The 27,419-nt window shown below is 44.2% G+C and overlaps 1 protein-coding gene across 1 annotated transcript in view; it reads left to right on the top strand.

Annotated features, from left to right (window-relative positions):
• Nucleotides 1–3,158: 3,158 nt before the first annotated feature.
• Lrpprc (leucine rich pentatricopeptide repeat containing) overlaps nt 3,159–27,419 on the top strand; it is an 83,961-nt gene continuing 59,700 nt past the window's right edge. Inside the window, exons 1-12 of the mRNA XM_021186193.1 lie at nt 3,159–3,576; nt 14,900–15,093; nt 16,259–16,381; nt 18,453–18,574; nt 18,680–18,738; nt 19,846–19,932; nt 20,478–20,604; nt 21,026–21,170; nt 21,628–21,773; nt 22,026–22,131; nt 22,225–22,332; nt 24,802–24,920. Coding sequence (XP_021041852.1) covers nt 3,428–3,576; nt 14,900–15,093; nt 16,259–16,381; nt 18,453–18,574; nt 18,680–18,738; nt 19,846–19,932; nt 20,478–20,604; nt 21,026–21,170; nt 21,628–21,773; nt 22,026–22,131; nt 22,225–22,332; nt 24,802–24,920 — 1,485 coding nt within the window. The 5' untranslated portion in view covers nt 3,159–3,427. The remainder of the gene's footprint in view (nt 3,577–14,899; nt 15,094–16,258; nt 16,382–18,452; nt 18,575–18,679; nt 18,739–19,845; nt 19,933–20,477; nt 20,605–21,025; nt 21,171–21,627; nt 21,774–22,025; nt 22,132–22,224; nt 22,333–24,801; nt 24,921–27,419) is intronic.

Below are 27,419 nucleotides of genomic sequence, written 5' to 3'. Positions count from 1 at the left end.
CCTCGCAGTATTAGGAAGGCTGAAAACCACTGGCTTACAGGGAGAAAGTAGGCCATTAAGTCATTGCCTTTGAAAGTTATACCTGGTCACCAGTCCCCTTCTCTTGTCTCCACTTCCTGTCCTACATGAAGCAAAGGACCCCCTTGTGATGGCTTGGCCCAGGGAGTGGCACTATTAGGAGGTGTGGCTGTTGTGCCCTGAGTTCACGGGAAACCCAGACGAGCCCAAGAATTGCAAAGTCCACTGCATCTTGAAAAAGAGTCTTTTATTTTCAAGTTCAAACTCAGTTTGCCCACCTAGCACTCACTTCATGTATGTTGGCAAGCAACCCTGAGTCTAGAAAACATTGGGTTTATATACAGTATAGTTAGGAACAGTGTGGCCGGGTGTGCACCACCACGCCCAGCTTCAAGGACTAATTTTATGGCCAGCCTTAACTGTCTGTGACCTGACCTCTGTTTACCTTTTTTCCCCCATGGTCTCCCTGGGGCTTGTTATTTCTCTAAGGTCTCAAGGACAGGCACCTGGAGTTTTGCTGCTTATCAGCAGGAGTGTTTCGTGCCATTCTAACACTAGGGGAAGGGGAGGGAGGATGGGAGCCTCTGGCGGGGAACACAGAGGCAAACTGTTTGTACAACACTGAAGTCTCTCTAGTATCAGTAATTCGGGGGTTACAACATGGCCTTGTTGGAGTAGGTATGGGCTTAAGACCCTCATCCTAGCTGCCTGGAAATCAGTTTTCCACTAGCAGCCTTCAGTCTTCAGATGAAGATGTAGAACTCTCAGCTTTGCCTGCAGTATGCCGCCTGAATCTTGCCATGCTCCCACCTTGATGATAATGGACTGAACCTCTGAACCTGTAAGCCAGCCCCAAATATCTGTTTTCCTTTATAAGACTTGCCTTGGTCATGGTGTCTCTTCACCATGCAGTAGACCCTCACTAAGACCCTCCTCCACATACCCGCCACTGTGATGTTCTGCTCAAATGAGGCAGGCAAAGAAAACATCGACCAAAACCTCTGAAAATGTGAACAAAAATGGACCTCTCCTCCTTGGAAGCTGTTCATGTGGGCCACTGTGTCACAGTTACAACTAGCTAACACAGGCTGGTGTGGCGATGGGGTGTCGGCTGGCAGGTTACTTTGCTGACTGTGGTGGTAGAATACCTGAAAGAAACAGTGAAAAGGAGGAAGGAGATGTTTCGGCTCATGCTTTGAGAAGGAGTACAGTCATGGAGGGAGGCCTGGCTGTGTCACATTGCATCTCTAGCTGGAAGAGCGAGGTGAGCTACTGGGGCTGCACTTGCTTTGTCTTTTTATCCACTCTGGGACTCCAGCCCATGGGACGTGCACACACACACACACACTCAAACACACACACACTCAAACACACACACACTCAAACACACACACATACAGTCAAACACACACATACTCAAACACACACACACATACAGTCAAACACACACACACTCAAACACACACACACACATTCACAGACATACTCAGGGTGGGTTTCTCACTTAAAACCCTAACACCAAGAAGGCTTCCCAAAAGCCCGTTCCCAAGGCGATTGATTCTGCGTTCCATCATGCTGACAATTAAGACCACACTTCACAACGGAGGAGTAGAGTTTTAGGAGTAAACACTTAGAAAGTCCATCATCATAATTACTTCCACCAACCTCATTTCACATTTGCATCCAAAGCCCTAGCCTTCCTTGGGTGTGACTATTGCCTGGACTCTCTGCATTCTGCTGGTTGGTTCATTTCCCAGCAACCACCACAGCAGCTTGCATCCGTCTCTAACAGCAATCCCAGGACATCTGAAGCCCTCTCCTGACCTTCAAGGGCACCAGGCACACTTGTGGTTACACACATACATGCAGGCAAAACACTCATAAACATAATAAAATAAATATTTTTTTAAAAATAGCAAATGATTTTGCGTCACAGCTACACTCAGTGGGACCCAGTGGTATCACTCACATTCAGGGTGGGTCTAGCCACTTCAACTAATCCAATGTAAAAACTCCCTCACTTGCTTAAAGGCTGGTTTCCAAGGTAATACTAAATCCTATCAAAATTAATCACCACAGACTGTAACCTACCTTTAATCTTTTATTTATATCACAATTCTTATGTTTCTTTAGATGTACGGAATTTTGTCGAAATTGAGATTCCGCCCCCCCCCCATGTTGTATTCCCAGCATTCCAAATAGTGCCTGACACAAAATATGTGCTCAATAAATAGTACTAATGCTGAATGAGAGAATTATATTCTATCATAGTGCTCTATAGTAACTCAGAGTAAATTCATCTTGCAGAGCGGTATTAGCTTCTCCAAAAGAAAGCTAAGCCAAGTTAACTCTGAACGTATATCCACTCAATAAGTGCTCAAAGCACGAAGTGTCTTCAACTGATCACGAGCTTTCGCCATAAAAGAGGCCGCATTCTGATTCTGTGCACTCTGAAGTTTGTTGTCTAGCAGGAGAAACAGCCAGATGGGAAAACTTGCAGAGGGAGAATTTGACTGTTCAGTTGGTAGCAGTCAAGGAATAACTAAGTAGAGTGGAAACCTGTTCCCAGGTTCACACGAGTGCACAGGGAACCCTTTCAGTATGCGAGCTCTGTGAGGGCAAGAACTTGTTTTCCTAGCTCCAGACCTATCTTCAGACAACGGCACCACTCACTACCTTAGATGCTTAGTGCATTAACTGGAAGGAGCGGGGCACTGAGAAAAAGAAACTTCAACCTTGACATTTAAAATTATAGGACCTTTATTAGAATCCATTGATTTCATGAAGCGAGGCACTTAGGATGAGGTCTATATATTCATCTACCCCATCCCCAGTCACACAAATAGCATGTAGCTAACCTGGAGGTCCACAGCCTCCCAGTTCTCTTCGTCAAGCTTTCCTCTGGCCGCCGTTTCTGAGAGCTTCGGCAGGAACTACGTCACTGAGCAGCTAGGGCAGCGGCTCGGTAGCAACCGAGGCGCAAGGCTGGAACGTCGTAGGCACCCCGGGATCTGCACGGTCGGCCCTTCCCGGCAACCCTCGGTTTCGCTCCTTGTTGGCCCCCCACAAGCCTTTGCGCGGGCATGGGCGGAGCCGACCTCTAGGGGGCTCTACCAACTTCAAAGTGGAGGGGTGTTGTCGCCGGGCTTGCTGAGAGCCGGGGCGCTGGACAAAGGAACAGGGACACTGTGAACGGAAGACAAAAAAACAATGTATAGTAAAACAGAAGGCGGATCCAGGGTATCCCGTGAACTCGGCTTTCCTCTCCCGTGAGCCTTGGCGGGGATCTGCCTCCCCCTCCGCTGGACGCCCTCGGTCCTTAGTTTGTCCCACTAGGGGCGACCGGGTCGTCACGTGCTCCTCCAGGTCCTCTGCAGGAGCGTGCATCCTGCCTTGGGTACGCTGAGCCATGGCAGCCCTACTGAGACCCGCGCGTTGGTTGCTCGGGGCCGCGGCGGCCCCGCGCCTCCCGCTGTCCCTGCGCCTCCCTGCGGGCGGCCCCGGCCGGCTGTCCTCCGTCGTCCGGGTCGCGGCTGTTGGTAGCCGGCCCGCTGCAGGGTGAGTACCGGACCCTTCCTCCTGACCGGCTGCGGTGGACGGGCTGGTGTCCTGCTCATTTGCTCCAATTCCGTGGTCCCGGCTTCTCAGGCATGAGGCCACCCCCTCCTCCATGCTTTGCCAGTGGTTTGGGGTGACAAGGTTGAGCGTCTTGAGAAGGTCATGGTCGAGGGCATGGCTGGCTTCCGGCTTGCTGCTTGAGGTCGCTACCTGCTCTAGCTTTGGAACGGCCCGTGAAGCTCAATGGCTTTGGGGGAGTGGGTGGGGCTGAGGTGGGGACAGGGGTTGTGCCTTTCCTTAGGAGTACCCTTTCCTGGGTGCTCTCGCACGCTGGTGACCAGTAACCTGCTAGTCTGTAGTCCTACGAGGCTTTGGGTTTTCATTTTCTTTTTCTTGGGATTGGGGTTTGAAGTTCTAGTGATCTAGGGATAGTTTAGAACTTGACATTTGATCATGGCCAGTTCGGGTTTTTGCTTGCGTTGTGCTGAGTGGAATTTTCCTTTAGTATTTATACAGATGTCGTGGGTTGGAGATTGTCACACTAGAATGGATTAAAGGACACGTGCAAGGTGCTCTGTTGGGATCTATGTACCTACTGCAAAAACAAGTTAAGATCCTAGTTAGTGTCCTGTATTTTTGTGAGTATATGCCTTACTGGATCGAGGCTATAGGGAAACAAGTATGTTCACATAATGAACATAGATATTCTAGTCCACTGATATAGGAAGGTTGGGTGCTTAGGTTTTAGTACCGGAAAGAAATTGACAGTTGAACGCCCCACACAAGAACTTTGGGGTCTAGCAAACAGGCTTAGGAAGTATGATCTGGAGTGGGGCGCCATGGACTGAGGGTGCTTCAGTTTTTTTTTTTTTTTTTTTTTTTTTTTTTTTTTTTTTTTTGCATTATGCTATTGGACAAATGACTCAACAGCCCAGGCCTTAAGTTTCTTTAGGCACACAGGTGGGCACAGTATAAGGTTAGGACTATTTCATGAGATCCAGGGCTTGATGTGTATCCTAATAACACTGTAATAGAAGTAACTGTCTTCATGGGCCAGCCCGGCACGGCGTATAACTAGATAGATGGAGGAACTGCTTCATGATGTCTGAACAACTTGGTTGTCTTTGGAGAGATGCTTATTTGTAAGTTAGGATCTTGCCTCTATTTTTGTGGTAGGCTTGAACAGTGAAATCGTGCCCTAACTTTCATGTCTTCTGAGACAGCAGTGCCAGTTCCTTTAGCTTTCTAGTGACTAGAATCTAGTCCTTCACCCGAGGCCCCTCGGGGCCAGGGCTAGTGCTGCTTCAGTGCAGGCATTGATGTTTGCTGTTGGGTTTGGCAGAAACTGAACACATTTTAGTGACACATCTGGGTGTTCATCAGACCCGGGTTCCACTTCCTCGCTGCATACTCTTGAATGGACCTTTGACCAAGCTCCCCTGGATCTCACTTGTCTGTAAGGGAGGGCACCCAGTGTCTTTGTAAAGCTTGTTCAGTCATTCAGCATCCGGGTGTCTCTTCAGGAGCTTTCTCTCCCACGATCTGAAAACTGGCTGCATGGGGTCAGCCAGCATGGTGGCTCATCAAGAAAAGGCACTTTCTCTGCAAGCCTGGTGACCTTTGATTGAATGCAGGACCCACATGGAAGGAGAGAACGGCTCCCACAACTTGTCTCTGACCTCCACAGTATGCATGCACATACAAAAGATAAATGGAAGAAAAGCTGTAAGCAGTAACATGACTATGCCGGGGTGACCCATGCACGTGTTTCCCCACATGCGTGTTTCCCCGTAGAGAGGAACCTACTCAAGCATAGTACGTGGTCTTGTTAACGCGTGTTCAGGTCATGGCAGCCAGTGAAGTAGTATTTGTTCTCTTTCTCTGGACTTTGAACACTTTCCTGCCAGTCTCCTATCCCACAGTTTCTAAGCCTGTGTGGAAAACACAAACTTTCTCAGGACTCTATTTATTCTAGAAGCTTCCCAGTTGCTCTCTTTCTTGCCCATGGTTTCCTGTCTCCTTTGCTAGCTTCTCATTCACTGTCGTACACTGTTTTCATGTTGTGCCTGAGGCTTCGTTGGATTTCTTACTTTTTTTTTGATACAGTATCAGTATATAGATACCTGGCTGTTTGGGGGACTTAAACTCACAGAGAATGACCTGTTTCTGCCTTCCAAGTGCTGAAATAAAATGTGTGTACCATATGACCAGAATCTTAACTATTTAGAAAAAAAAATATTCTTTCGGGTGTATGTATTTGTGTGTGTGGTGTCTTCAGAAGGTGTTAAGGCCCCTGGAGTTGTACTGACGTGGGTACTGACGTGGGTTCTGGGTACTGAACTTGGGTCCCTTCGAAGAGCAGGAAGTGTTCTTAACTGCTGAGCCACCTCCCCAGCCCCGTTTACATTTTTTAAACCATAGAACTCATGCTCCTTGTGGAATAACAATCTTCCTTAACTGTCACCCAAAGAGTCAGTGTCATACTGTTAGTGTGTTTCCTTAACTGTCACCCAGAGAGAGCCAGTAGTATCATACTGTTAGTGTGTTTCCAAAAGTCATTTATGAGTGTGTGGATGTGTGTTGGTTTTCCTTGAGTTTTGCTGGAGACACCGTAGTTATCAAGTGTGTTTCGGGCCTGAGTCTCTGACAGAGTCTGCCTCTCTTCCTCTTCTTTTCAGGAGGCACCAGGAAGGCAATGTCAGTTCTGTTTCTCAGGATTGTTTTGCACCTGCCTTCTTGCTGCTGTGCCCGTGTTGTACATTAGATGCTCAACGTGCTTAGAGGCTTGGCCGCAGCGGCTCCTGCCTCCTCACTTGTGTGTCCTCCTTGTAGCTGGCCCTGTCATCTCCAGTGCCTTAGGCACTGCTTGCCCCTCTAGCCTGGCAGCTGCATTGCTTTTCCTGGAGGTGGATAGTCAGTTGGATAGCTCCTTGCCCAGCTACAGGTACTTCAAACCCAACACGTCTTGAATGGAACACAGCTGTGAGTGTTGCCGTTTCTGTTACTTAGAGCCCACGCGTGTTTGTGCTTTGTTGTTCTTTTGTTTATTTTCCCACATACATCTTGTTGTCCCCTTTCATTAACAAATGATAAAATCCTGGGAGCTCTCCTTCATCTGGAATGGGTGCCTCCTCTCTGGTGCCCCCATCATCCTTTCCCCAGGGTTCCTGGAGAAGTGGCCATGTCATTTCATGTTCCCCACTGCAGCTGTTTCCAGAGCCACGGCCCGGCAGCTGCTCTCACAGGTGTTTTGGAAACTGGAGTGGTCTCACGCCTTCTGTCTTTCCATGTAAGCTGTTATCCCTGCCATAGCTAAAATGATCATGTGAACATGTGGAGACTGACGTTGGAGACCTGGCCAGGGTCTTAGCAAGCCTGCAGACGACAGAGGTGCTGTTGGACTGATCATGAGGGCTTTACTGGACCAAGATGTACAGCTCTCTACTTTTGAATGTGGTGTTCATTCTCCTGTGCTGAGAATTCGCTCCCACTGGCAGGCCTTTCCCACTGCCTCTGCCATCTGTCCCTTAAGTCCTGGTACATACATAACCACCAGATGCTATTACCTGTGACACTGTAGACCTGCTGCTAGTCCTTAAAGGACTTCTCTTACTATGTTGCCTCCCTTGAGGTCTAATTGTGTTCATGGAGTAGGTGTCAAACATTCAACAAACAAGTAGATATTGCGAGGGGTAGCATGAGATGAAGATTGAAAAGAGCCCTTAGCCCTCTCTGTGCTGCAGCGTGATGCTGTGGTGTGTTGTCCTGGGGTGTGCTGGTGCTGCACTGTGGCCCTGTGGTGTGTGGTCCTGGGGTGTGCTGGTCCTGGGGTGTGCTGGTGCTGCGTGTTCACCCTGGTTTTGTTTTCCAGCTCTGCTGTTCTGAGTTGGACAAATAGGCATTATTGAGTGAAGTTGTTAGAATTGCTTGATCAGTTTTCACAATCAAAGCACCCAGGAATATGCACCTCTGGATATTTCTTGCTCTCCAGTTTCCCTTTTAGTATTTTTTTCTTCTCTCCTTTTTAAAAGCCAATTCTTCCCATTTTTATCTTCTCTGTGAAGAGGGTCAGGAGGGCTTTGCTCTCTCCTGCTGTTTCTCCCCTTGGCTACTCCTATTTCTCCTGAGATTTTCCACCTTCCAGAGGAAAGCTGAACCTGTAATCTTGAAGCTAAGTCTGTATAAAGGTGCACCTAGCTAGATGCTTGTGGCCCAGAGGTGAACATGATGCTGTCATTGGAAGAGAAGAAAATGTTCTATTTTTACCAAACATTTTGGAAAGCTTTCAATAGTTTTTAAGAGTCTGAGGCTTTGGGCTTGTGAATCCCGGGACTGAGCCTCTGCTCTCTGTACACAGGCTCGTGAGGCTATGACAGGCAGTCCCATTTATTGGCGTTACAACCTCATAAGAAGAACTCAATACTTGGTTGGTAATTTCAAAAAGGGGCAGTCACATTTGTTTTTGGGATGGAGACCGTCCATCTGCCATTTGTCCTTTGGTCCGACTGAGCGTGTGTGCGTTCTCATGTGTATGGGTGCATGTGCCGCAGTAAACATATGAAGGCAGAGGACAGCTTTCAGCTTTCTCCTCCCCTCAACAACCAGACTGAGGCAAATGCCTCTAGCCACTGAGCCACCCACCTCCCAGGCCCAAGAGGGAGCCAGACATGCACTGTGCGTTCAGAGTGTTTACAGGGTAAACCAAAGACCTTGGACTTAAGCCACGCTTTGATTTTGAATGGGGTGCTGAAAAAGCCGCTTGATTGCCGTGTTAGCTCCTTGATTGATGTGGTGGGTCCTGACCCAGAGGAGAGTTTGACAAAATGTATGTCGACTGTGAGAAAGACAGCATGGCCTGTCAGAAACAGTGTTGGTGCTGCCGATTGGTGGCCTCAATGAGTAATGCAGGACCAAAGAGCTTCCTTCCCTGGAGGGAGAACAGCAGATTGGTTAGGGTGTAGAGGGAAGAGTACATTTGGAGATCAGGACAAGCAGGAATCCCTTTAATACAAACCTGCATCCAGACCTGCCTCTTTCATGCCCAGTACCTAGCACGTGTTTTGATTACGTTTGCTAAGCTTACTTGCTAGGCCCATTAGGGACACTTTCTTAGTGTTGCCCAAACCTAGGGCACTGTGTTCTGTCTGCAGATTTTTACTTGTTGGGCCCATTCTGAGTACTTACTATTTATATATTTAATATCTTGTTTACGTTGGTTTTAGGTTTAAATTGACGTTTAATAAATTGGTTTTATTTTATGTAAATGGGTATATTTGTTCACCATGTGCATGTAGTACCCATGGAGACCAGAAGAGGGCATCGGATTCCCTTAGAACTGGAGTTACAGATGGTTGACTACCTATGGGTGCTGGGAATTGAACTTCATCTGGAAGAGCACCCAGTGCTGTTAACCATTAAGCCGTCTCTGAAGCCCTTAAACTAATATTTTTATAACTTTATTTGTCTTAAGCAAAAATGTTGATATGAAAAGAGCTAGGTGTGATTTTTAAAATCTTTTAAGAAGTAAACCTTCTGAAATGGAGACTCCTTGTCTACATGTGATGTTGAAACCATCCTGCCTGGAAGTGTATTGTAAGACTCACTGCATGATCTCAGTTACTCTAACAAGTAATGCTCTTGTAAGGGAGTGCTGTTGTCCTCTTGGTGAAAAACATTGTGGTTTACTTTTATGTATGTGAGCGTCTTTCTACATGTAGATTTGTGTACTACACGTGTGCCTGGTGCCCACAGAGGCCAGAAGAGGGTGTCACATCCCCTGGAACTGGAGTTCACAGCTGGCTGGGAGCTGGGAATTGAATCTGTTCCTGGAAGAGCAGCCAGTGCTCTCAACCACTGAGCCAGCTTTCTTCCCTGTCCTCTTAAGGGTTAGGCTTAAAGGGAGAGTATCTGAGACTGAGTAATTAGTTAGAAGCAGAAAAAATATTTTTTTTATAGTTTTGAAAGCCTACAAGTACAGTATTAAAGAAGTTGGCATTGGTGAAGGCCTTCCTTTTTCTTACTTTAAAATGTGTGTGTGTGTGTGTCTGTATCTGTCTGTGTCTATGTCTCTGTGTGTTTGTCTATCTGTGTCTGTTTCTCTGTATGTGTCTATGTCTGTATCTGTGTCTATGTCTCTGTGTGTTTGTCTATGTGTGTCTGTGTGTATATGTCTGTCTGTCTGTGTCTGTGCGCTCACACACACCAGTATCTAGAAGGATGCCAGAAGATGCCTGTCCTCTGAGAACTGGAGCTAAAGACATTTGCGAGCTGCCAAGTGTGGGTGCTGGGAATCGAACTTGGGTCCTCTGCAAGCACAGCAAACACTCATGGCAATGGAGCTGTCTTCCTAACCCTCTGCTCTTTATTTTCCCTCCCTTCCTTGATGTATTTTGAGACAAGGCCTCAGTATGTATTCTATTAGTGGCCTGTAATTTGCAATGTAGACTAGGCTGGCTTTGAACATTTGACTGTGCCTCCCAAATAATGAGTTTAAAGGTGTGTGCCACCATACAGACACAGGCACGCCTAAAGGCATGTGCACACACTGTGGCTTGCATGTTGAGGAGGTTGGAGGACAACTTGCATGAATTGGTTCTGTTCTTTGGCCATGTGGGTCCCAGAGATTGAACTTTGGTTGTCTCAGATGCTCGCGTCCCCTGTGGGGCTCATTTCAGACAGGACTGCCAATGTCGGTCAGTGTTGGTTCCGCCATTACTTCTTTAGCTAGCTTTTCTGTGATTTGGGAAGTATTTGTCAGTCTTCTCATGTGTAAGATGGGGCTGTCGTAGTAATTTCCTGCTACTCAGTGTGTGTTAAATACATTTAAATATTAATAACATGCTTTTTGTCCTATATGCCCATCCTTATCTTTAACCCTGACAGTTCCTAAGTGACTTTAAGCCGTTTCATGCACCAGGGAAGGAGAGAAGGGGTGGACGCGTCTGAAGACGGCAGAGCAGCTTTGCATGTTCAGTAAAAGGAAAGAGTAACTCTTGAAACAAAAACATGGCAGTTATTTTAAAAATCTACATTTAGAGAGTATATGATCCAGCTTGTAATTGGGCAGAACTCTTGAGCAGAGACATCCCTGGAGAAGACTGAGATTGCACATAAATATGGAAAATACCTGAGCCTTCACAAGTCAGTAGCAAATGGTAAATGAAGACACTGAGGACCTCCTCCTCCTCCTGGAAGAATGGCCACGTACACCAAAACTGGAAACCAAATGCTGGCAGGGCTATAACCAGCTCTCTTGGTAGCTATAGGGATAAGCTTTGTATAGCTGTTGTAAAAGCTAGTTTTATAACCGTTTGCAAAGTATTTATGTTCTTTTTGTTTTGTTTTGTTTTTGTTTTTTGAGACAGGGTTTCTCTGAATAGCCCTGGCTGTCCTGGAACTCACTCTGTAGACCAGGCTGGCCTCGAACTCAGAAATCCGCCTGCCTCTGCCTCCCAAGTGCTGGGATTAAAGGCGTGCACCACCACACCCGGCTTATGTTCTTAAAAAACAGACATGTATATCAGCTTTATTCGAAATTGGCAAAAACTAGGATAGCCTTCAGTAGGTAAGTGGATAAAGTAAGCTTACTCACACTATGAAGTATTTTTCATTCATAAAGTTATGTGAAAAGGTGTGGAGGGACATGCGCTGTTCTTACAAGGTGGAGCCATTCTGAAGTGGCTGTGCGCTACTGTGCAGTTGGAAAAGACAAACTGGAAGCGTAGAATGATCTGCATTTGCCATGCATTTAGGACGAAGCCCAGGATGATGGGGTGGGACACAGGCACAGTGATATCATTCTGTAGGGTCCTCCAACAGTGGCTGCATACTGTATTTGTAGGCATCCCATGGGTCCATCAGTATGGGCATGCATCCCAGAGTGAGCATAACTGCCAGCCAGCACCAGCTATGGTGTCTTAGGGTTTCTATGCTGCAGTGAAACACCTTGACCAAAAGCAATCTGGGGAGAAAGGGGTTTATGTGGCTCACATTTCCACATCATTGTCCATCACTGAAGGAAGTCAGGACAGGAACTCAAACAGGGCAGGAACCTGGAGGCAGGAGCTGATGCAGAGGTCTTGGAGGGTGCTGCTTACTAGCTTTCTCTTGGTGGCATGCTCAGCCTGCTTTCTTATAGAACTCAGGACCACCACCCACGACGGGCTGGGCCCTCCCGCATTGATCACTAATTAAAATGTGCCAGCAACTTGTCTACAGCCAGATCTATATAGAGGCATTTTTTAAATTGAGGCTCCCTCCTCTATGATGACTTCTGCTTGTGTCAAGTTGGTATAAAACTAACCAGGAAGGAGGTACCAGTTAATGCAGGACACTAGTGTGGTGCGGTGGGTAGGGAGACTGGAGAGGAAGGTGTATGTGTGTGAGCTCTGCTTTTCTCAAAATCATTCTTAAAAAAAAATGGTGCAGGCTTAGAAATGATTAAGTGGCTCAAGTTTATCCTCTGGTCCACATATTCATTCATTCATTCATTCATTCATTCATTCATGTATTTATGTATTTCAAAATATGGATACCTGCCACACCATTATTAACAAAAAAGACAGCAACAACAAAACTATAAAATACCAGATTTTACTGGAGAAAATGCATGGGTAGCTGGAATATGTTTACCTTAAAACACGAGGAAGCTGTTACCATTGGTAGTTGCATGAGCTGATATATTCTCCTTCTGTGGAGCTTTAGAATTTAGAGGCAGGATACATCAGCTTGTGCAGGCCTGAATGATGGGCTCCTAACTTGTGTGGACCCAGCTTGGCCAACCATGAGTGTGTCCCTCTCCTTTCTGTGACAGCATGCCCATTGCTTATGATGTGAAGCCAGAGGTGACTTCAAAGTCAGTGCTGTCTGTAGTCAGGTTAGGATAGAGTGTTGGCTTGGCGTATGGGAAACTCTGGTTTAGTCACCAGCCTGGTACAAGGAAATTAATGGAAAAAATAAATTCTGGGTTGTGTTGTTGTTGCTGCTGCTGTTGTTGTCGATGATAACGTATACTAGTATTTAAAGCTCCATTAAAAAAAATGTACCTCACAGAGACTGAACTGCCAACCAGGGAGCCTGCATGGGACTGACCTTGACTCTCCACACATGTCACAGTCATGTAGCTCGGTCTTCATGTGAGACTCCCAACAGTGGGAGCAGGAGCTGTCTCTGCCTCTGTCACCTACCTGCCTTTGGAACCCTTTTCCCTGCTGGGTTGCCTTCGCTAGCCTTAGTAGGAGAGGAGGTGCCTAGTCACACTGCATGATATGCCCAGCCTGCCCTTTTCTGCAGAGAACAGAGGAGGAGTGATGGGGGAAGTATATAGAAGAGGCAGGGAATAGGAGGAGAGGAGGGAGGGGAAATGGGTAAACCGCAGTCGGGATGTAAAAACAGTTGTGTGTGTGCTCTTTAATAGTCCTCTGACTTGATTTGTATAGAAGTTAGCAAGTCCACCTCTACTGCTCAAAAAGTTCTGCATTATATGAATTATTGCATGGTGTTCTGAGTCATCAATAGTTTTTGATGATTATTATAGTAATGAATAACCATTGAGGCTTTTGATAAATAGGGAGGGGGAAATATGCATCTTCTCTGGTTTGGGGATGCTAACCTATCGTTTAAGTAATTCTGCTTACTTACTTAACAAACAGCTGTCCGCACACTCGTGCATGTGCAGAGGATATTACCTTATTTGGCAATATCCCTAGGTCCCGCCTCCCGCTCCCCCGCACCATAGTTTCTGGTTTATTTCTGTATATGTGATGGTCAGGTGGTTGTGATTTGTCTCTGGTCACTGGTATAATTTCTACTCCAGTATCAGTTACAGACTGCTTTATAAGTGACAGAGCTTTTGATGCAACTTCACATACACGGTCAATTGATGATGTAGGAAAACGGTGGCTTTGGGGACAGTGAGAAAAAACCTAGGGCCTTTTGCATGCTAAACACATGCTCTGTCGCTGACTTGGGCACTTAGCTCACCACTGACTGGTTAAAAAGGTCTCCAAGCCAGAGAATGTGGCTATCCTGAAAGTATTTCTTGACTTAATATTTTTAGGCGTAATATGTAGTATAACTTAGTGGCAGCTAAGAATAATATATTTGGAGTAGATCCCCAAGAATTGTATATGTTAAAAAGTAAGATACTGAACTCACAGAAAGCCTTTAAAAATCAAAGATTTATGTATGACAGTATTCTTTACATGTGAGGATCACTTTTTAGATTTGACATTTGGAAACCAGGTATAGCATTTATTCCTGTAGCATGGAATACCACTGGTAGCATGTTTTAGAACAGTGAAATGTATATTAGGCTCCACTATCAACATATTTATTTAAAGAGAGTTGCTTCTTCTAGAGATATCGGTAGCTCAGATTGTAGGGTGCTCGATTAGCATGGGCCCTAGCAGAGGGAAAAGCAGGGAAAATAGAAGTTCAAAGTTATTGTTGGTTCTATTGGAAGTTCCAGGCCAGCCTGGACTCAGTGAGACCCTGTTTCAAAAAATAAGAAAATAAAAGATACTTTATTCTGTAGAAACATTATTATGATCTTAGCTAAGCTCTTATAACATCTTTAAAAATAATGTTTATGCCGGGCGTGGTGGCGCATGCCTTTAATCCCAGCATTCGGGAGGCAGAGGCAGGCAGATTTCTGAGTTCGAGGCCAGCCTGGTCTACAAAGTGAGTTCCAGGACAGCCAGGGCTACACAGAGAAACCCTGTCTCGAAAAACCAAAAAAAAAAAAAAAAAANAATAATGTTTACGCTCAGAGTGAAGTTTCACTTTGATGGTTACTACTTTAAAGAGCGAGGGAAGCATTCAAACTGTGTTGACCGACACAGAGCAGTGAAAGCGGGCGCCTCATTCGTAAGGACGTAACCTAGTTACAGCCATAACGATGTAACCTAGTTACGGTCATAATAAGCTTATGCCCAGAAAGAAACATGAGGGTGGTTTGAGAGTTTGGAGACCACCTTGGCCTTGTGTCTCACTCTCCCGAGTGTGAAGAGTTGGTTATGGGCTGCTTTACTCTGCTTTCGTAAGGAAACATCCTATTAGCTTGTTAGTTTGACATGACTTCAGGTTGAAGGGGTGTTTGTGTGTGTGTATGTGTGTGTGTGTGTGTGTGTGTGAGAGAGAGAGAGAGAGAGAGAGGGAGAGGGAGAGAGATTGATTTGTTGCTAGTGTATACTTCTCCAAGTATCTCTGCTATTGCATTGCAGTTTTAGTGACTGTCAGAACTTGGTAACTTCACACAAGTGATGCCCTGTGTAGATAACAGTTTATTTACTTAGTTTATTATTAATTGTGTTTCATTTTTCAGAGAGCTTCTGAGCCAAGCCAGATTGTATGCCATTGTCGCTGAAAAAAGGGATCTTCAAGAGGAGCCTGCTCCTGTGAGAAAGAGCGGCAGTCAGTTTGACTGGGCGCTGATGAGACTGGAGAATTCTGTCCGGAGAACAGGCCGCATCACAAAGGGGCTTCTGCAGAGAGTCTTTGAGAGCACTTGTCGTTCAGGTATTTGAGAGTTTCTGTAGGAAGCTGAAGTTTTTACCGTGTCCCCGGAAGCTCACTGCACTGGAAGAGTGTTACCTGACATTCAGTGTCAGCTGTGACTGTGATACTTACTGTCGTCCATCTGTCTGCTGTGACTCTGACCCTGCTGTCCTTCCAGTTCATCCAGGCAGAGTTTGAAGTAACATAAAAATACCTCATTTAGAGTTCATTTCAGAGTCAGCAAATAGAAACATCCATTTGCTCGCCCTGGCGCCTAGGGTAGCTTGCAGTGGTAAGCTGAGGTGGAAGGCACCAGCTTTTCTCTTCTTTCCTTGTGGTGTCAGCTTCTCCTGAGATGAGCGCAGCGAAGACTGATAGACACCAGTCAGCTGTTAAAAGGTAGCTCTGACAGGAGCTGCAGGCCCCTTATTCCCAGGCTTTCCCTCTCACATCACAGCTACAAAGGCGAATGGACTAACATGTACAATTTTGTGTGCATTTAAAGAAGATTCTATAAACTCCCAGAGCCTGTTTGTGGGGTCCATTCTGTATGGAGCAGATCTTCTGTGCACTGAAGGACCAGAACCTCCCATCTACTCAGAGCTGTCACAACTCTCCATGGGCACCCTCCCCAACCCCACTCATCCTTTCAGGTTCTAAGCACCCACAAGTGTATTTTCTGCCCCCTTAGGTCCTTGCTCTGCATGTACTTGTAGATGGAATTATACAATACGTGTTTATTTTTGTTTCATCTTAAAGTTGTTTTTAGGGACATGGAGATGAACTTAAGTTTGATAATGATGAGCCCTTGTCTGCTTTCTGTCATTGTCATAAGACACCAAGAAGCTTAGCCTTGAACATGTAGCAAGCACTGCTTAAAAATTTGTTTCTCTTTGGACTTAATAGTTTTACAGATTGTGTAAGTTTTGTAACCTTAGGCTTCTCAAAGCAGACTACTAGTACAATTTTAAGTTGTATTATTCACTAGTGTTGTGGATTGGGTGGTGTCTGGGTACTGTCTTGTCTTTGGTGAGCCATGAGGCTGTGGATAATTGAGGGATATTTTTCTTGACGTCTTTGAAAAGCCTGAGGATGTTCAAATCGTTTATAAGCTTCAGATTATGCTTTGTTGCTGCCTCCATGGAATTGGGGCAGCCACCGTGATCCATGAACTGTTTCTGCACAGGGAGCCCAGGGAGCAACCAAGCCCTGCTTCTGCTGCGCAGCTGTGGCTCGCTCCTGCCCGAACTGAGTCTCGCCGAGAGGACAGAGTTTGCTCATAAGATCTGGGACAAACTTCAGCAGTTAGGTATGATTGTTTTACTGCGTAACGTAAGGTGTAGGTGTATTTTTTTTCTGTTCCACTGTGTTCTTCACATAAGTATTATAAACTTATTTTATCATGACTTTTTTTATAAAGATTATTTATTATTATATGTAAGTACACTGTAGCTGTCTTCAGATCTCATTATGGGTGGTTGTGAGCCACTGTGTGGTCGCTGGGATTTGAACTCAGGACCTCTGGAAGAGCAGCCAGTGCTCTTACCCCCTGAGCCATCTCGCCAGCCCTTATCATGACTTCTTGATTCAGTACTTTTTTTGCAATATGTTTATTTGGTGAGTTTAGTGACATCTAGGGGCATTAAGAATAAAGTAGTTTTCATATCATGAGTTAGGATTTTGATAAGTGAGAGAACAGTTACTGGGCTGTGGTTGTAACTTAACACCCCACAGTCCCAAAGCATTGTTAGAGCTCAGCTCCCAGATAGCGACTCACACAAGAGGCTCTGCTGTAGCTCCTTAGGTAGCAGGGGGCTCACTGGGATCAGATCTATACATTATGGAGCGTCTGTGATAGAGTCGCATCAATCTGCGCAGACTGGTGAACTAGACACAAAAATGAAGATGCTGAGCAGCATACACGGTGTACCATTACCACAGCGAGTACCTTTCCCTGTGTATGTGTATCCACTATATTGAAGTATTTCTGGTCTGAAAAATGACAAACACCACATATAATCTTTACTGAGTGCATTCTGTTTGTGCTGTTGCTCTGTTGAGACAGGCTGCCGTGACGTTACTCGTGGATCTTGCTCTCAGGGGATGGTTACCTTCAGTGTTGGGACTAAACGTTGTCGCCATGCCTGGCTAAATGTCTTTTTTTTTAAATTTTGAACCAGCTGAGTTATAGTGGTGCATGTCTTTAATCCCAACACTTGGGAGACAGAGGCAGGCAGCATTCTATAAATTTGAGGCCAGTCTAGTCTACATAGTCTTTAAAAAAATCCAAAACTAAAATTTTGAATATTAAAAAATAATTCAAAGCCTACTTGATAACTGGTATTCATTCCCGATTTTTAAGTGATTGAAGAGCAGAAGGAAGCTGAGTCAATGTGATAAGTCTAAAGCCGTCCACCTTGTGTGTGCCGCCTTTCCCACCCCTTGAGTTGATTTTTTTTTTTTAAATAAGTGTTGATGCTTTAAAAAAATACATTTTAGGACATTCTGTGGTAATTTTGTTGCACAATCATGTTATGGATCTAACACATCATTCCTTGTAATGCCCTACTAAAAATCATTACAATACTAAAGAGATTGGACTCCCCATCATAGTGCCTGCCTATAAGGTCACACACATCCCAGGATAGCTGTGAATGTAACTGAAGACCTTTGGTCAAAGGCATACTGCACTGCCAAAAAACTAGACACCACTCTTAGACTGATAGGATGGCCATGGTGTCCTATCAGTAGAATATTGTGTGTAGAATAAGCTGAGTGGCTGTCCTAACAGATGTCACCATAGGCAGTATCCACACAGGAAGAAGACAAGGATGTTAGACTATGACTAAATCATGCTAGCAGGCTGAAAATGGTGTTCTCGCTGAAGGAGGAGCAGGTCCTTGAGGCAAAGGCTTTAAATGACCTGGTAAAAATTAAAAAAGAAAACAAAAAATGCCAACAGTCCTTCTTTAAAAGGCTTCTTTAAAAGGCTTGTAGTCACGGTTCATCTGTAGCATGGTAAGGACCACTTTATAGGAATGCCTCTACCATTCATTCATTCATTCAGTGTATCTGCATGTGTGTGTCTGCATGCCAGAAGAGAGCATCAGATTCAAGTATAGATGACTGTAAGCCACCATGTGGTTGCTGGGAATTGAACTCGTGGCCTTTGGAAGAGCAGAGAGTACTCTTAACTGCTAAGCCATCTCTAGGCTGCCTCTGTTACTTTTAAATACAGAGGTATTGTTAGTGAGTTCTCATATATGAAGACAGTACTATGTTTCGTAAGTAAGCACCCATTAGTGTCTGCAGAATTTAGTGATACTTCAGATACGATGTTAAATGCTCTTCTGAACGTTTGATTTAAATTTCATTTATAGGTGTCGTATATGATGTCAGTCATTACAATGCTTTACTTAAAGTATATCTTCAAAATGAATACAAATTTTCACCTACTGACTTCCTGGCAAAGATGGAGGGAGCAAACATCCAACCAAATCGAGTAGGTAACTGCTGCTGTGGGTCCTGGGTCGCCGGAGCCACTTCTGTTGGTTTTCAGAGAAGCATGATTATGCATGAAAATGCTAAGCAGCCCATTCCATTGCAGGTAACATACCAGAGGCTGATAGCTGCCTACTGTAATGTTGGCGACATTGAAGGTGCCAGGTATGTATTCTGTAAATGCGGGCTACTTTGTAGTTTCCTTTTCATGTATTTATTGTGTGTTTATGTGTATATATGTGTGTGCATGAGCGTGGAATCAAGGACCACAGCTTACAGGAGTCAGCTCTGGCTGTCATATGGATTCTGGTTCTGGGTTCAGTTGTCTGGCTTGGCCAAAAGCTCCTTTGCCTGACAGACTATCTAACTCATCATCTATAAATGGAGGTTTTTAAGATTTATTCATTATATATAAGTACACTGTAGCTGTCTTCAGACACACCAGAAAAGGGAGTCAGATCTCATACGGATGGTTGTGAGCCACCATGTGGTTGCTGGGAATTGAACTCAGGACCTCTGGAAGAGCAGTCAGTGCTCTTAACCGCTGAGCTATCTCACCAGCCCTAAATGGAGGTTTATACAAGTAGATTTATAAATTGTAAAATCCTAAGATATATCTACTTTTCTAAAAAAATATTTTTCTTTATAAAGGTAATTATTTCAGAAGTATTTTAATGTAGTGAATTTAGTAAAATGATATTATTGTATAAAAGGGGAAAAAAGTAAAAGTTATGATCTAATTGGTCAGAACAGAAGCATAAATTGTTAAGATGCAAAGCTGGACTTACTTTTTAAGAACCTGCGTCCTAAGGGAACTTCATCAGCACTTTAAAGTGTTCATTTACAAAAGTAGGATTTCCCCCCACCGATTCAGGTAAAATCAGTTGCAATATTTCTCTGCTTATATAAAATTCATTGCCATTTTAAATTGAAGCTTAAGAAATAAGGCGTAGGTTGAAATACGCAGTCTATATTGATGTTCCTTCCTGCCCCCATGCTAGGGATTGAAGCGAGGGTCTCTCACACGTGCCGGGCAGTGTCTCATCACCAGGCCACACTCCTGGCTTACCCTGGAGCTTTAACAAGAGTATTCAAATGATTGATATTTCAAGGAAAATTTCCTGAGAAGGGGATTATCTTTCCCTTTGTTGTTTTTTGTTTTTGTTTTTGCTTAACAAGGACATGTTTTTATGATAAATAAAAGTAACTTAAAGCCTCGTTCACACACAAATCACAGTTAAGCCTCTGATAAATGTCCCTTCTCTATTGCAGCAAGATCCTTGGATTTATGAAAACGAAGGACCTTCCGATCACAGAGGCCGTGTTCAGTGCTCTCGTCACAGGGCATTCGAGAGCTGGGTAGGTAACTTCCCACTTGGGCTTTGGTTGTCAGCAGGCTTAAGTCCTAGGTTACTGTAGAGAACTCACCGAGCGTGTTGACTCCTGTTCCAAACACTGATGTGAGGTGGAACACAGCGAGATTTTTATGACTTCTCCTGAAACTTGATACACAGAATTTACAATTGCTCAGGGTTAAATATAGGGCTTGATTTGAGGTAATTAAATAATAAAGTTTACTGATCTAAGAAATATTTTATTTTTCTCAAGTGAGTAGTCTGCTCTGTTGTTAGGTAAAGCTGTGTCCTTGCATTCCTAGTGTAAGAGGGATTCTTAATTAATGCTTACATAATTTTACATAAGGGGGTGGGGTTACCTGTAAATACTGCAGGTGCTTACGAGAACGTCTAGTATTCCAGAATTATGTAATCAGTTTAATGAGTATTTGCCCACTTGGGGGATAGTCCCACGGGTTTAAAAGGATTGATTTAATAAGGTTAGGCCTTATATTTTAAACTGGGTGATTGTATTCAGTAATCTTATGTCTTCTTTGGAATACTTTACAGGGATATGGAAAGTGCAGAAAATATTCTCACAGTGATGAAACAGGCCGGCATTGATCCTGGCCCAGACACGTATCTGGCCTTGCTGAATGCACATGCTGAGAGGGGTGACATTGGCCAGGTTAAGCAGGTATGGTTTATGCTGTCCAAGTCAATGTTGAAGTCATTAAATGAACTTGTGTTACATTTTATGTGAAGCAAAAAACATAGCTTGTGCCGGGCGTGGTGGCGCCCGCCTTTAATCCTGGCACTTGGCAGAGGCAGGCGGATTTCTGAGTTCGAGGCCAGCCTGGTCTACAAAATGAGTTCCAGGACAGCCAGGGCTATACAGAGAAACCCTGTCTCGAAAAACCAAAAAAAAACCAAAACAGACAAAAAAAACCCATAGCTTGTGTCTGTTTTAAAGATTTCTCTTTGTAAAGAGGAACGTTCCAAGAGAACTTAGTAGGATGTTGATGGGCCGCAGTTACTGTTGGGTTGGGCAGTTAAGTCTTGTTTATTTAGCAATAATACTTCTAACTTTTCATTTTGATTGTTACAACCATCTTTAGATTCTGGAGAAAGTGGAGAAGTCAGACCATTACTTCATGGACCGTGACTTCTTGCAAGTGATTGTTAGCTTCAGTAAGGCTGGCTACCCTCAGTATGTCTCAGACATGCTGGAGAAGGTTACCTATGAGAGAAGGTCTATTCCAGGTATTTCAGAACGTTTATCTGCACGCCTTCCATTAACACGTGGCTTCCTTCCTGTTTCTCCCCTAACAGCGAGGACTGTGGGGAGGTGAACAGTGAGTACCTGGGTGGTGCAAGCAGGAACGGGGTTACTCTTAGAGATTTAGATCTTTGTGGGGTTTGCAGTTCTTAAGTTTTTTCTTTAAAAATGTAAACATTTTTGTTTGTGTGTTTGGTTGTGCATATACCACAGGTCATGTGTGTGTGTTTGGGTGTGCATATACCACAGGTCATATGTGTGTGTTTGGGTGTGTATATACCACAGGTCATGTGTGTGTGTTTGGGTGTGCATATACCACAGGTCATGTGTAGTCTTTCTCTGCTGAACCGTGCTGCTGGCCCTATTTTTTCTTTAGTGTTGATTACAATTTAAACAGATTGCTCAGTTTAGTAACAACAGATGTCTTTGTTTTCTTCGCAGATGCAATGAACCTCATTTTGCTTTTAGCCACTGAGAAGTTAGAAGACACTGCGTTCCAGGTTTTATTGGCATTACCCCTGTCCAAGGACGAGAGCTCCAATAATTTTGGCAGTTTCTTTTTGCGGCACTGTGTGGCTATGGATACGGTATTCTGCCTGTTTCCACTTTGTAGATTGTGTTTAGTGCTGAAGTGAGACTCACAGGAGAAAATTCATGAGATTAGAATAATTGTAAACAACGTAAAACTTTGTAATGTTGAAGATTTCTGGATAGAAAGGAGAAATTCAGATTTTATTTCCAAAAGGATTGACTGTTGCACAAAGTCATGTTGCACAGAGTCAACAGGCTCTGCCTGTTGAGGCTCTGCCCGACGGTTGACTCGGTGTCTTTTTCCACAGCCCCCTGAGAAGCTGATAGACTACTGTCGGAGGCTGAGGGACGCCAAGCTGCACAGCTCCTCACTGCATTTCACGCTGCACTGTGCTCTTCAAGCCAATAGGACAGGTGCTGTGGTCTTTTAGTGCAGAGCAACGTTAATAAGTGTCTCTGAGCTAGCCTGGTGACGTGGCCTGTGATTTTTATTTCTATTTTTTTCAGCTTTGGCAAAAGCAGTGATGGAGGCTTTGAGGGAAGAAGGGTCTCCTATCCGACCTCACTATTTCTGGCCGTTGCTTGCTGGGCATCAGAAAACAAAAAATGTGCAAGGTGAGGTTGCCTTTTCTGGGGTCAGAACTAGTCAGAGTCTGTTTGTGTTCTTTAAAAGCACACTTCTGAGAATGAGATCTCTCGAGACACTGGAACTGGGTTAAATCAGGCTGAAGTGGATTTTTCCACCTTCATTTCATTTCATAGTTCATCTCTTCAGTTTTCGAGCTGTTGAGTGTGGTTGTAAACAGTTTCTCTAGCTGTAGTAAAGTTACATAGGATGGAGTTGATAAAGCAGAGAGTGTGTGCTCTCTCTGTACCATTCTGTACGATTCCCTTTGTGGGCCACTGCAGCAGGAAAGGTACAGAAACTTGTATTTATTGTAAAGTGGTGCTTGTGACCTGACAGCCTGCTGATTGAAGGACGGAAATGCTCAGTCTTTTAGCTTCTTAAGTACATTTAGGCATTTAGCGTACTTTTCCCTGTACACATGGGATGTCTATAGGATATGAATAAAATGGAACAAATATCAAATTTTAGAGCACAGTATCTAATTCTTTGGTTTGCATTACTGGTAATCAGAAAGAATAGTCTCATAAAAGAGGCTTTTAACAGAAGTGCCTCCCCCTTGGGGAAACAAAATGCTCTTTTTTCATTTTACCTCACAGTGTAATGTGCTGTGGAATGAGATGCAAAGTTGTTAGTGTGACACTGGGTGACAAACAGCGCACAAACAACAAAAAGTGCTTTTAGCAGACTTTCATGTGGCAATTTGATTTTAAATATATAGTCGTCTTCTGGGTTAGAGGAAATAGTGAAACAAGTATTCCCTAATTGTTTCTGGTTATAAAAGTCTCTAATCCTTTTTAGGAAAGTCTTTGTGAAACAATATGTGAGTTGATTAACTCTTTGTGTGCCTCCGGTGCTGAAGAAGCAGGAGGCAACCTTTAGTGTTTCTTATCACAGAAAGTTTACAGCTTTCCGCCAAACTCTTGGCCACACTAGTACTGTTTGCCTTTACACAAGTAGGAAAATGCTTGTGACCTACCTATGTGTGTCTGTGTGTCGGGTCAGTTTCCTGGTTGTGCCATGTTGTAGGGTCTATAGTTGCGTTGGGTACTGCGCTATTAGCAGTTAGAAAACAAAAGAAAGCAGCTGTTTGTAGCTTGAGTGAGCTGGACTTGTGGAAGATGGGCTTATCTTACATCTGTCTGTCCTTCAGATCTCAGAAGTGAGATTTTGAGGAAGCATATGAAAGCTCACATGTTATTATCAAGGGAACTGAGAGGCAAAGGGGTTCGGTGACTGACCCTGGCTGGCCGTCAGTATGTCTGCATCCACATGGCTTCTGCCTGTGGAAATGATGCTTCCTGCTGTCCCTGCTCAGTGGCTGCCCCGGGTTTCCTCACATTTCTAGTTGTCCTTTGGCAACGAGACACAGGAGTGCATACTAAGGATATGCTCTCAGGAACGAGATTTTTAAATCACTTGGAAAACCACGGAAGCCTCTGCTGTGTTAGAGGTACTGACTCAGGACTACAAGAAAGTGTCAGTTGTCCCTCAACTTTTAAAAAGCATCTGCTCGCTTTAGACCTCCTCTTCTGGAGGTCCTGAAGATAGGAAAGTGTCCTGTGCAGTCCCAGAAGTAACCGTCGGTCGGGGCTGTATGTTTTTCTGTAGCTTCTATGACTGCGTGGAAGGCCAGAAATCAGATATTCTCACTGGCCAAATGAGCCTGCTCTGTCCAGTCAGCATCCTGCCTAAACTGGTGGGAAGATGGGACAGCAGCTGCTCAGGAATGCTGCGTAAGGCGTGAGAAAAGCCTCGGAAACAGGCAGAATTGAACCGAGGTTTCAATAATGCCATGATTGCATTCCTATTGAATTTGAGGGAGGAAGTTCACCATCACCAGCCACCCAGAGATTCTTTTGAGTCCTTCATGCTTTTCTGTGGTACAAATAGAAAAGTCACTACTTAGAATATAACATATTTTCAGTGGTCAAACATAAATGAGAGGAAAAGCTCAGAATTAGGACCCAAATGTCCTTTGATATAATTAGCATAAAAGTAAGAATATGAAAGACTGGGCCAGACAGGTGATGTCCGCCTTTAGCCAGTACTCTGGAGGTTGGGACAAGTGGATTGGAGCCAGCCTGGTCTATAGTAAGTTCCAGGTGAGCCAGAGCTACCTAGGGAGACCCCATCTCCACAACAAAGAAGTTTTTTGGAGGGGGAGCCCAGAGAGTAAAGTGCTCTCGGAGTCAAGGTGTGGTAGTTGTAGTAGAGGTGCCCTATTTTTAAAAAGGCTTTTGTGTCCAAAAACATATTTGGTTGATCATAGAAGCCATGATAGACAGTCTTAGAGGGTGGGAGTTGTCCAGGTAAATGGTGTCTCTTTCCCTAGGATGTGGGTTAGACAAAGAACTGAGGACACATTCTCGCTGATGGAGAGAATCGTCAGACTAAACCTTGTAACTTCCCTGAATTCCAAGTTCTTTATCTCTGCCATGCTGTATTTTATCTCACAGGAATAATAGATATCCTCAAAATAATGAACGAAATGGGAGTGGATCCTGACCAGGAAACATATATAAACTACGTGTTTCCGTGCTTCGATAATGCACAGGCCGTGCGCGCTGCTTTGCAGGTGGGTACAAGTGCGCTTTTCACGGCTAATGGAAGAACATCTCGCCCTTTCTTCCTGGTGTTTCATTATCAGGACAGCAACACTGAGTGGAGCACTGAGAACGGTCTTGTACAGTTTTCAGGCTTTATAAATACGCCAGTCAGTGTTATGTAGCCGCGTAACATAACAAAAGAGCATAACCAAAGAGCACCTCCTTCTGTGCTGATGCGACTGTGTGCTAGTAGACAGAACATTAAGGAGACTCGCTCTTCATTCTTACCGTTCTCACTAATCTCCCTGGAAACTGTTCTCACTAGTCTCCCTAAATGCATTCATAGTGCATTTGCTACCCTGCATTCATAGTGCATTTACTACCCTGCATTTGAAACGCCGCTTTTCCGCCATGCTTCGTGGCCCTTCCAGGATAGGGATGGTGTGGGTGAGTGTCACCTGCAGAGCCGCTTCTGGAGAGAGGGCTTAGTACTCTTTATAAGATCCAGATTTGAGGGCTGGCGAGATGGCTCAGTGGTTAAGAGCGCCAACTGCTCTTCTGAAGGTCCCGAGTTCAAATCCCAGCAACCACATGGTGGCTCACAACCATCCATAACGAAATCTGATGCCCTCTTCTGGAGTGTCTGAAGACAGCTACAGTGTACTTACATANAANAAANAAANAAATCTTTAAAAAAAAAAAAAAAAAATCCAGATTTGATCCACAAGTGGTAGCTCATACCTGTCTAACTCCAGTACCTGGAGATCTGACACTTTTTTCTGGCTTCCACAGGTATTAGGCACTCATGGTACATAGACATGAATGCTGGCCAACACTCATACACATTAAATAGAAAAAAACAATACAAGAATTGCCTTTTCTAATTTCAAAGCTAAATGCTATCTATACAGTTAGGAAAAGCGGGTCCGAGGCCCAGGTTTGTAATACAGGTTGTGCCAGAACAGAACAAGCTGCGGAGCCGACAGTACCTTACAGTCTCGATGTCTGTCAGGATGTTCCTCTCTTCCCTTGAAACAGCTTCATAGTCAATTTTAAAATTGGGAGTTATATCTTGAGGGCCTTTACCTTCCTCGCTTCCTGTTCAGGAAGGATGAGGCCTCAGGTGGCACTTGTAACTGTGACCTTCTGGCATCAGCTTCCTTATACTGATACAGTAGCCATGTTGTCATGTTTTCATGCTGTGACTCTGACAAGTGAGCTCTGTCTCAGAAGAGCATGTTGACCTCCTGCTGTCTTCGCTCTACAGTTAGAAACTATTTGTGAACAGTGACTTTCTGCATAGTTTATTCTTGGCAGAAATACAGCCTGAGGGTCCAGTGCCGTCTGGGGTACTCTTGTTTTCTCAGAACTCTTTTAGGGGAAAATTAGACCTAAATTGTAAACTTGCCGAGCTTCGATTGCCTATATTATTATTTTAATTACCTTTTGTTTTCATTGTTAAAATTTCAGAATTAAGCATTATTGGCTTAGAAACAACCATACTGTTAAATGCCTAATTGACCTTATGGTATTACTAAGTTTTTTTTTTTTTTTAATTCTTAGCTACAAATAAAATATTATTTTCATCAGTTTAAAATTATGACAGTATTATATGTCATTCATTGATAAATTGGAGACTATTCGTCAGTAACTATATAACTCATCCATAAATGGGTCCTTGAGATAGTCTTATTTTTTAGATAATCATTTTTTCTTAACATTTTTCTTTTCATACATGAGTGTGCTTAAGAAATCTCTCTGGAAAAGTGGTTATTATTCATCATCTTACATTTTATTTGCTTTCTTCCTATAGTAATATGTAATTCTGTAAGTCATTTCAGTGCTTGTGTGACATTTTATTTTATAGATATATCATAATTTATTTTTATTCTTTGCCTTAAATTATCAGGGTGGTTTGTAACACTGAACTATATAAAAATCATTTGAACTAAATTTTGGTTCATACATTTAAGTTATTTATTGTTGGGATAGGTGATAAACAACCATTTGGAGTTAAATCAATTTGATCTTTTCTTTAGTGCATGTATCAGAATACCGTTTTAGTGGGACTGGAGAGATGGCTCAGTGGTTAAGAGCACTGACTGCTCCTCAAGGGGCCAGGTTTGATTCTTAGAACCCACAGTTAGTTCCAGCGGATCTGACACTCTCTTCTGGGCTCTGCAAGCACAAGGCACACGTGTTATACACAGACATTCATGGAACCAAAAGATCCATAAACATTAAATGAAATGTGTATTTCTTTTAAGCTCCCATTTCTTTCTGTGCTGGCCTTGTAAGTGAGAGCACTGCTGTCCTGAGTGAAATGTAGGCAGGCTGCCTGTGCACTACTGCTTCTTAGGAGCTGGCCCTCGAGCTGAAGTTACTGTTTGCCCAAGGTTCCCTCACTCAGCTCTGTGTACTTTAAGGCCTTTTCTGTTGGGTTTTTGTGTGTGCGTTTTCTCGAGACAGCAGTCCTGGAACTTGCTCTGTAGACCAGGCTGGCCTCGAGATCTCCCCGCCCCTGCCTC

The sequence above is a fragment of the Mus caroli genome, chromosome 17, assembly GCF_900094665.2.
Source record: "Mus caroli chromosome 17, CAROLI_EIJ_v1.1, whole genome shotgun sequence".
Classification (NCBI taxonomy): Eukaryota; Metazoa; Chordata; class Mammalia; order Rodentia; family Muridae; genus Mus; species Mus caroli.
This window is presented reverse-complemented; position numbering and strand designations above follow the sequence as displayed.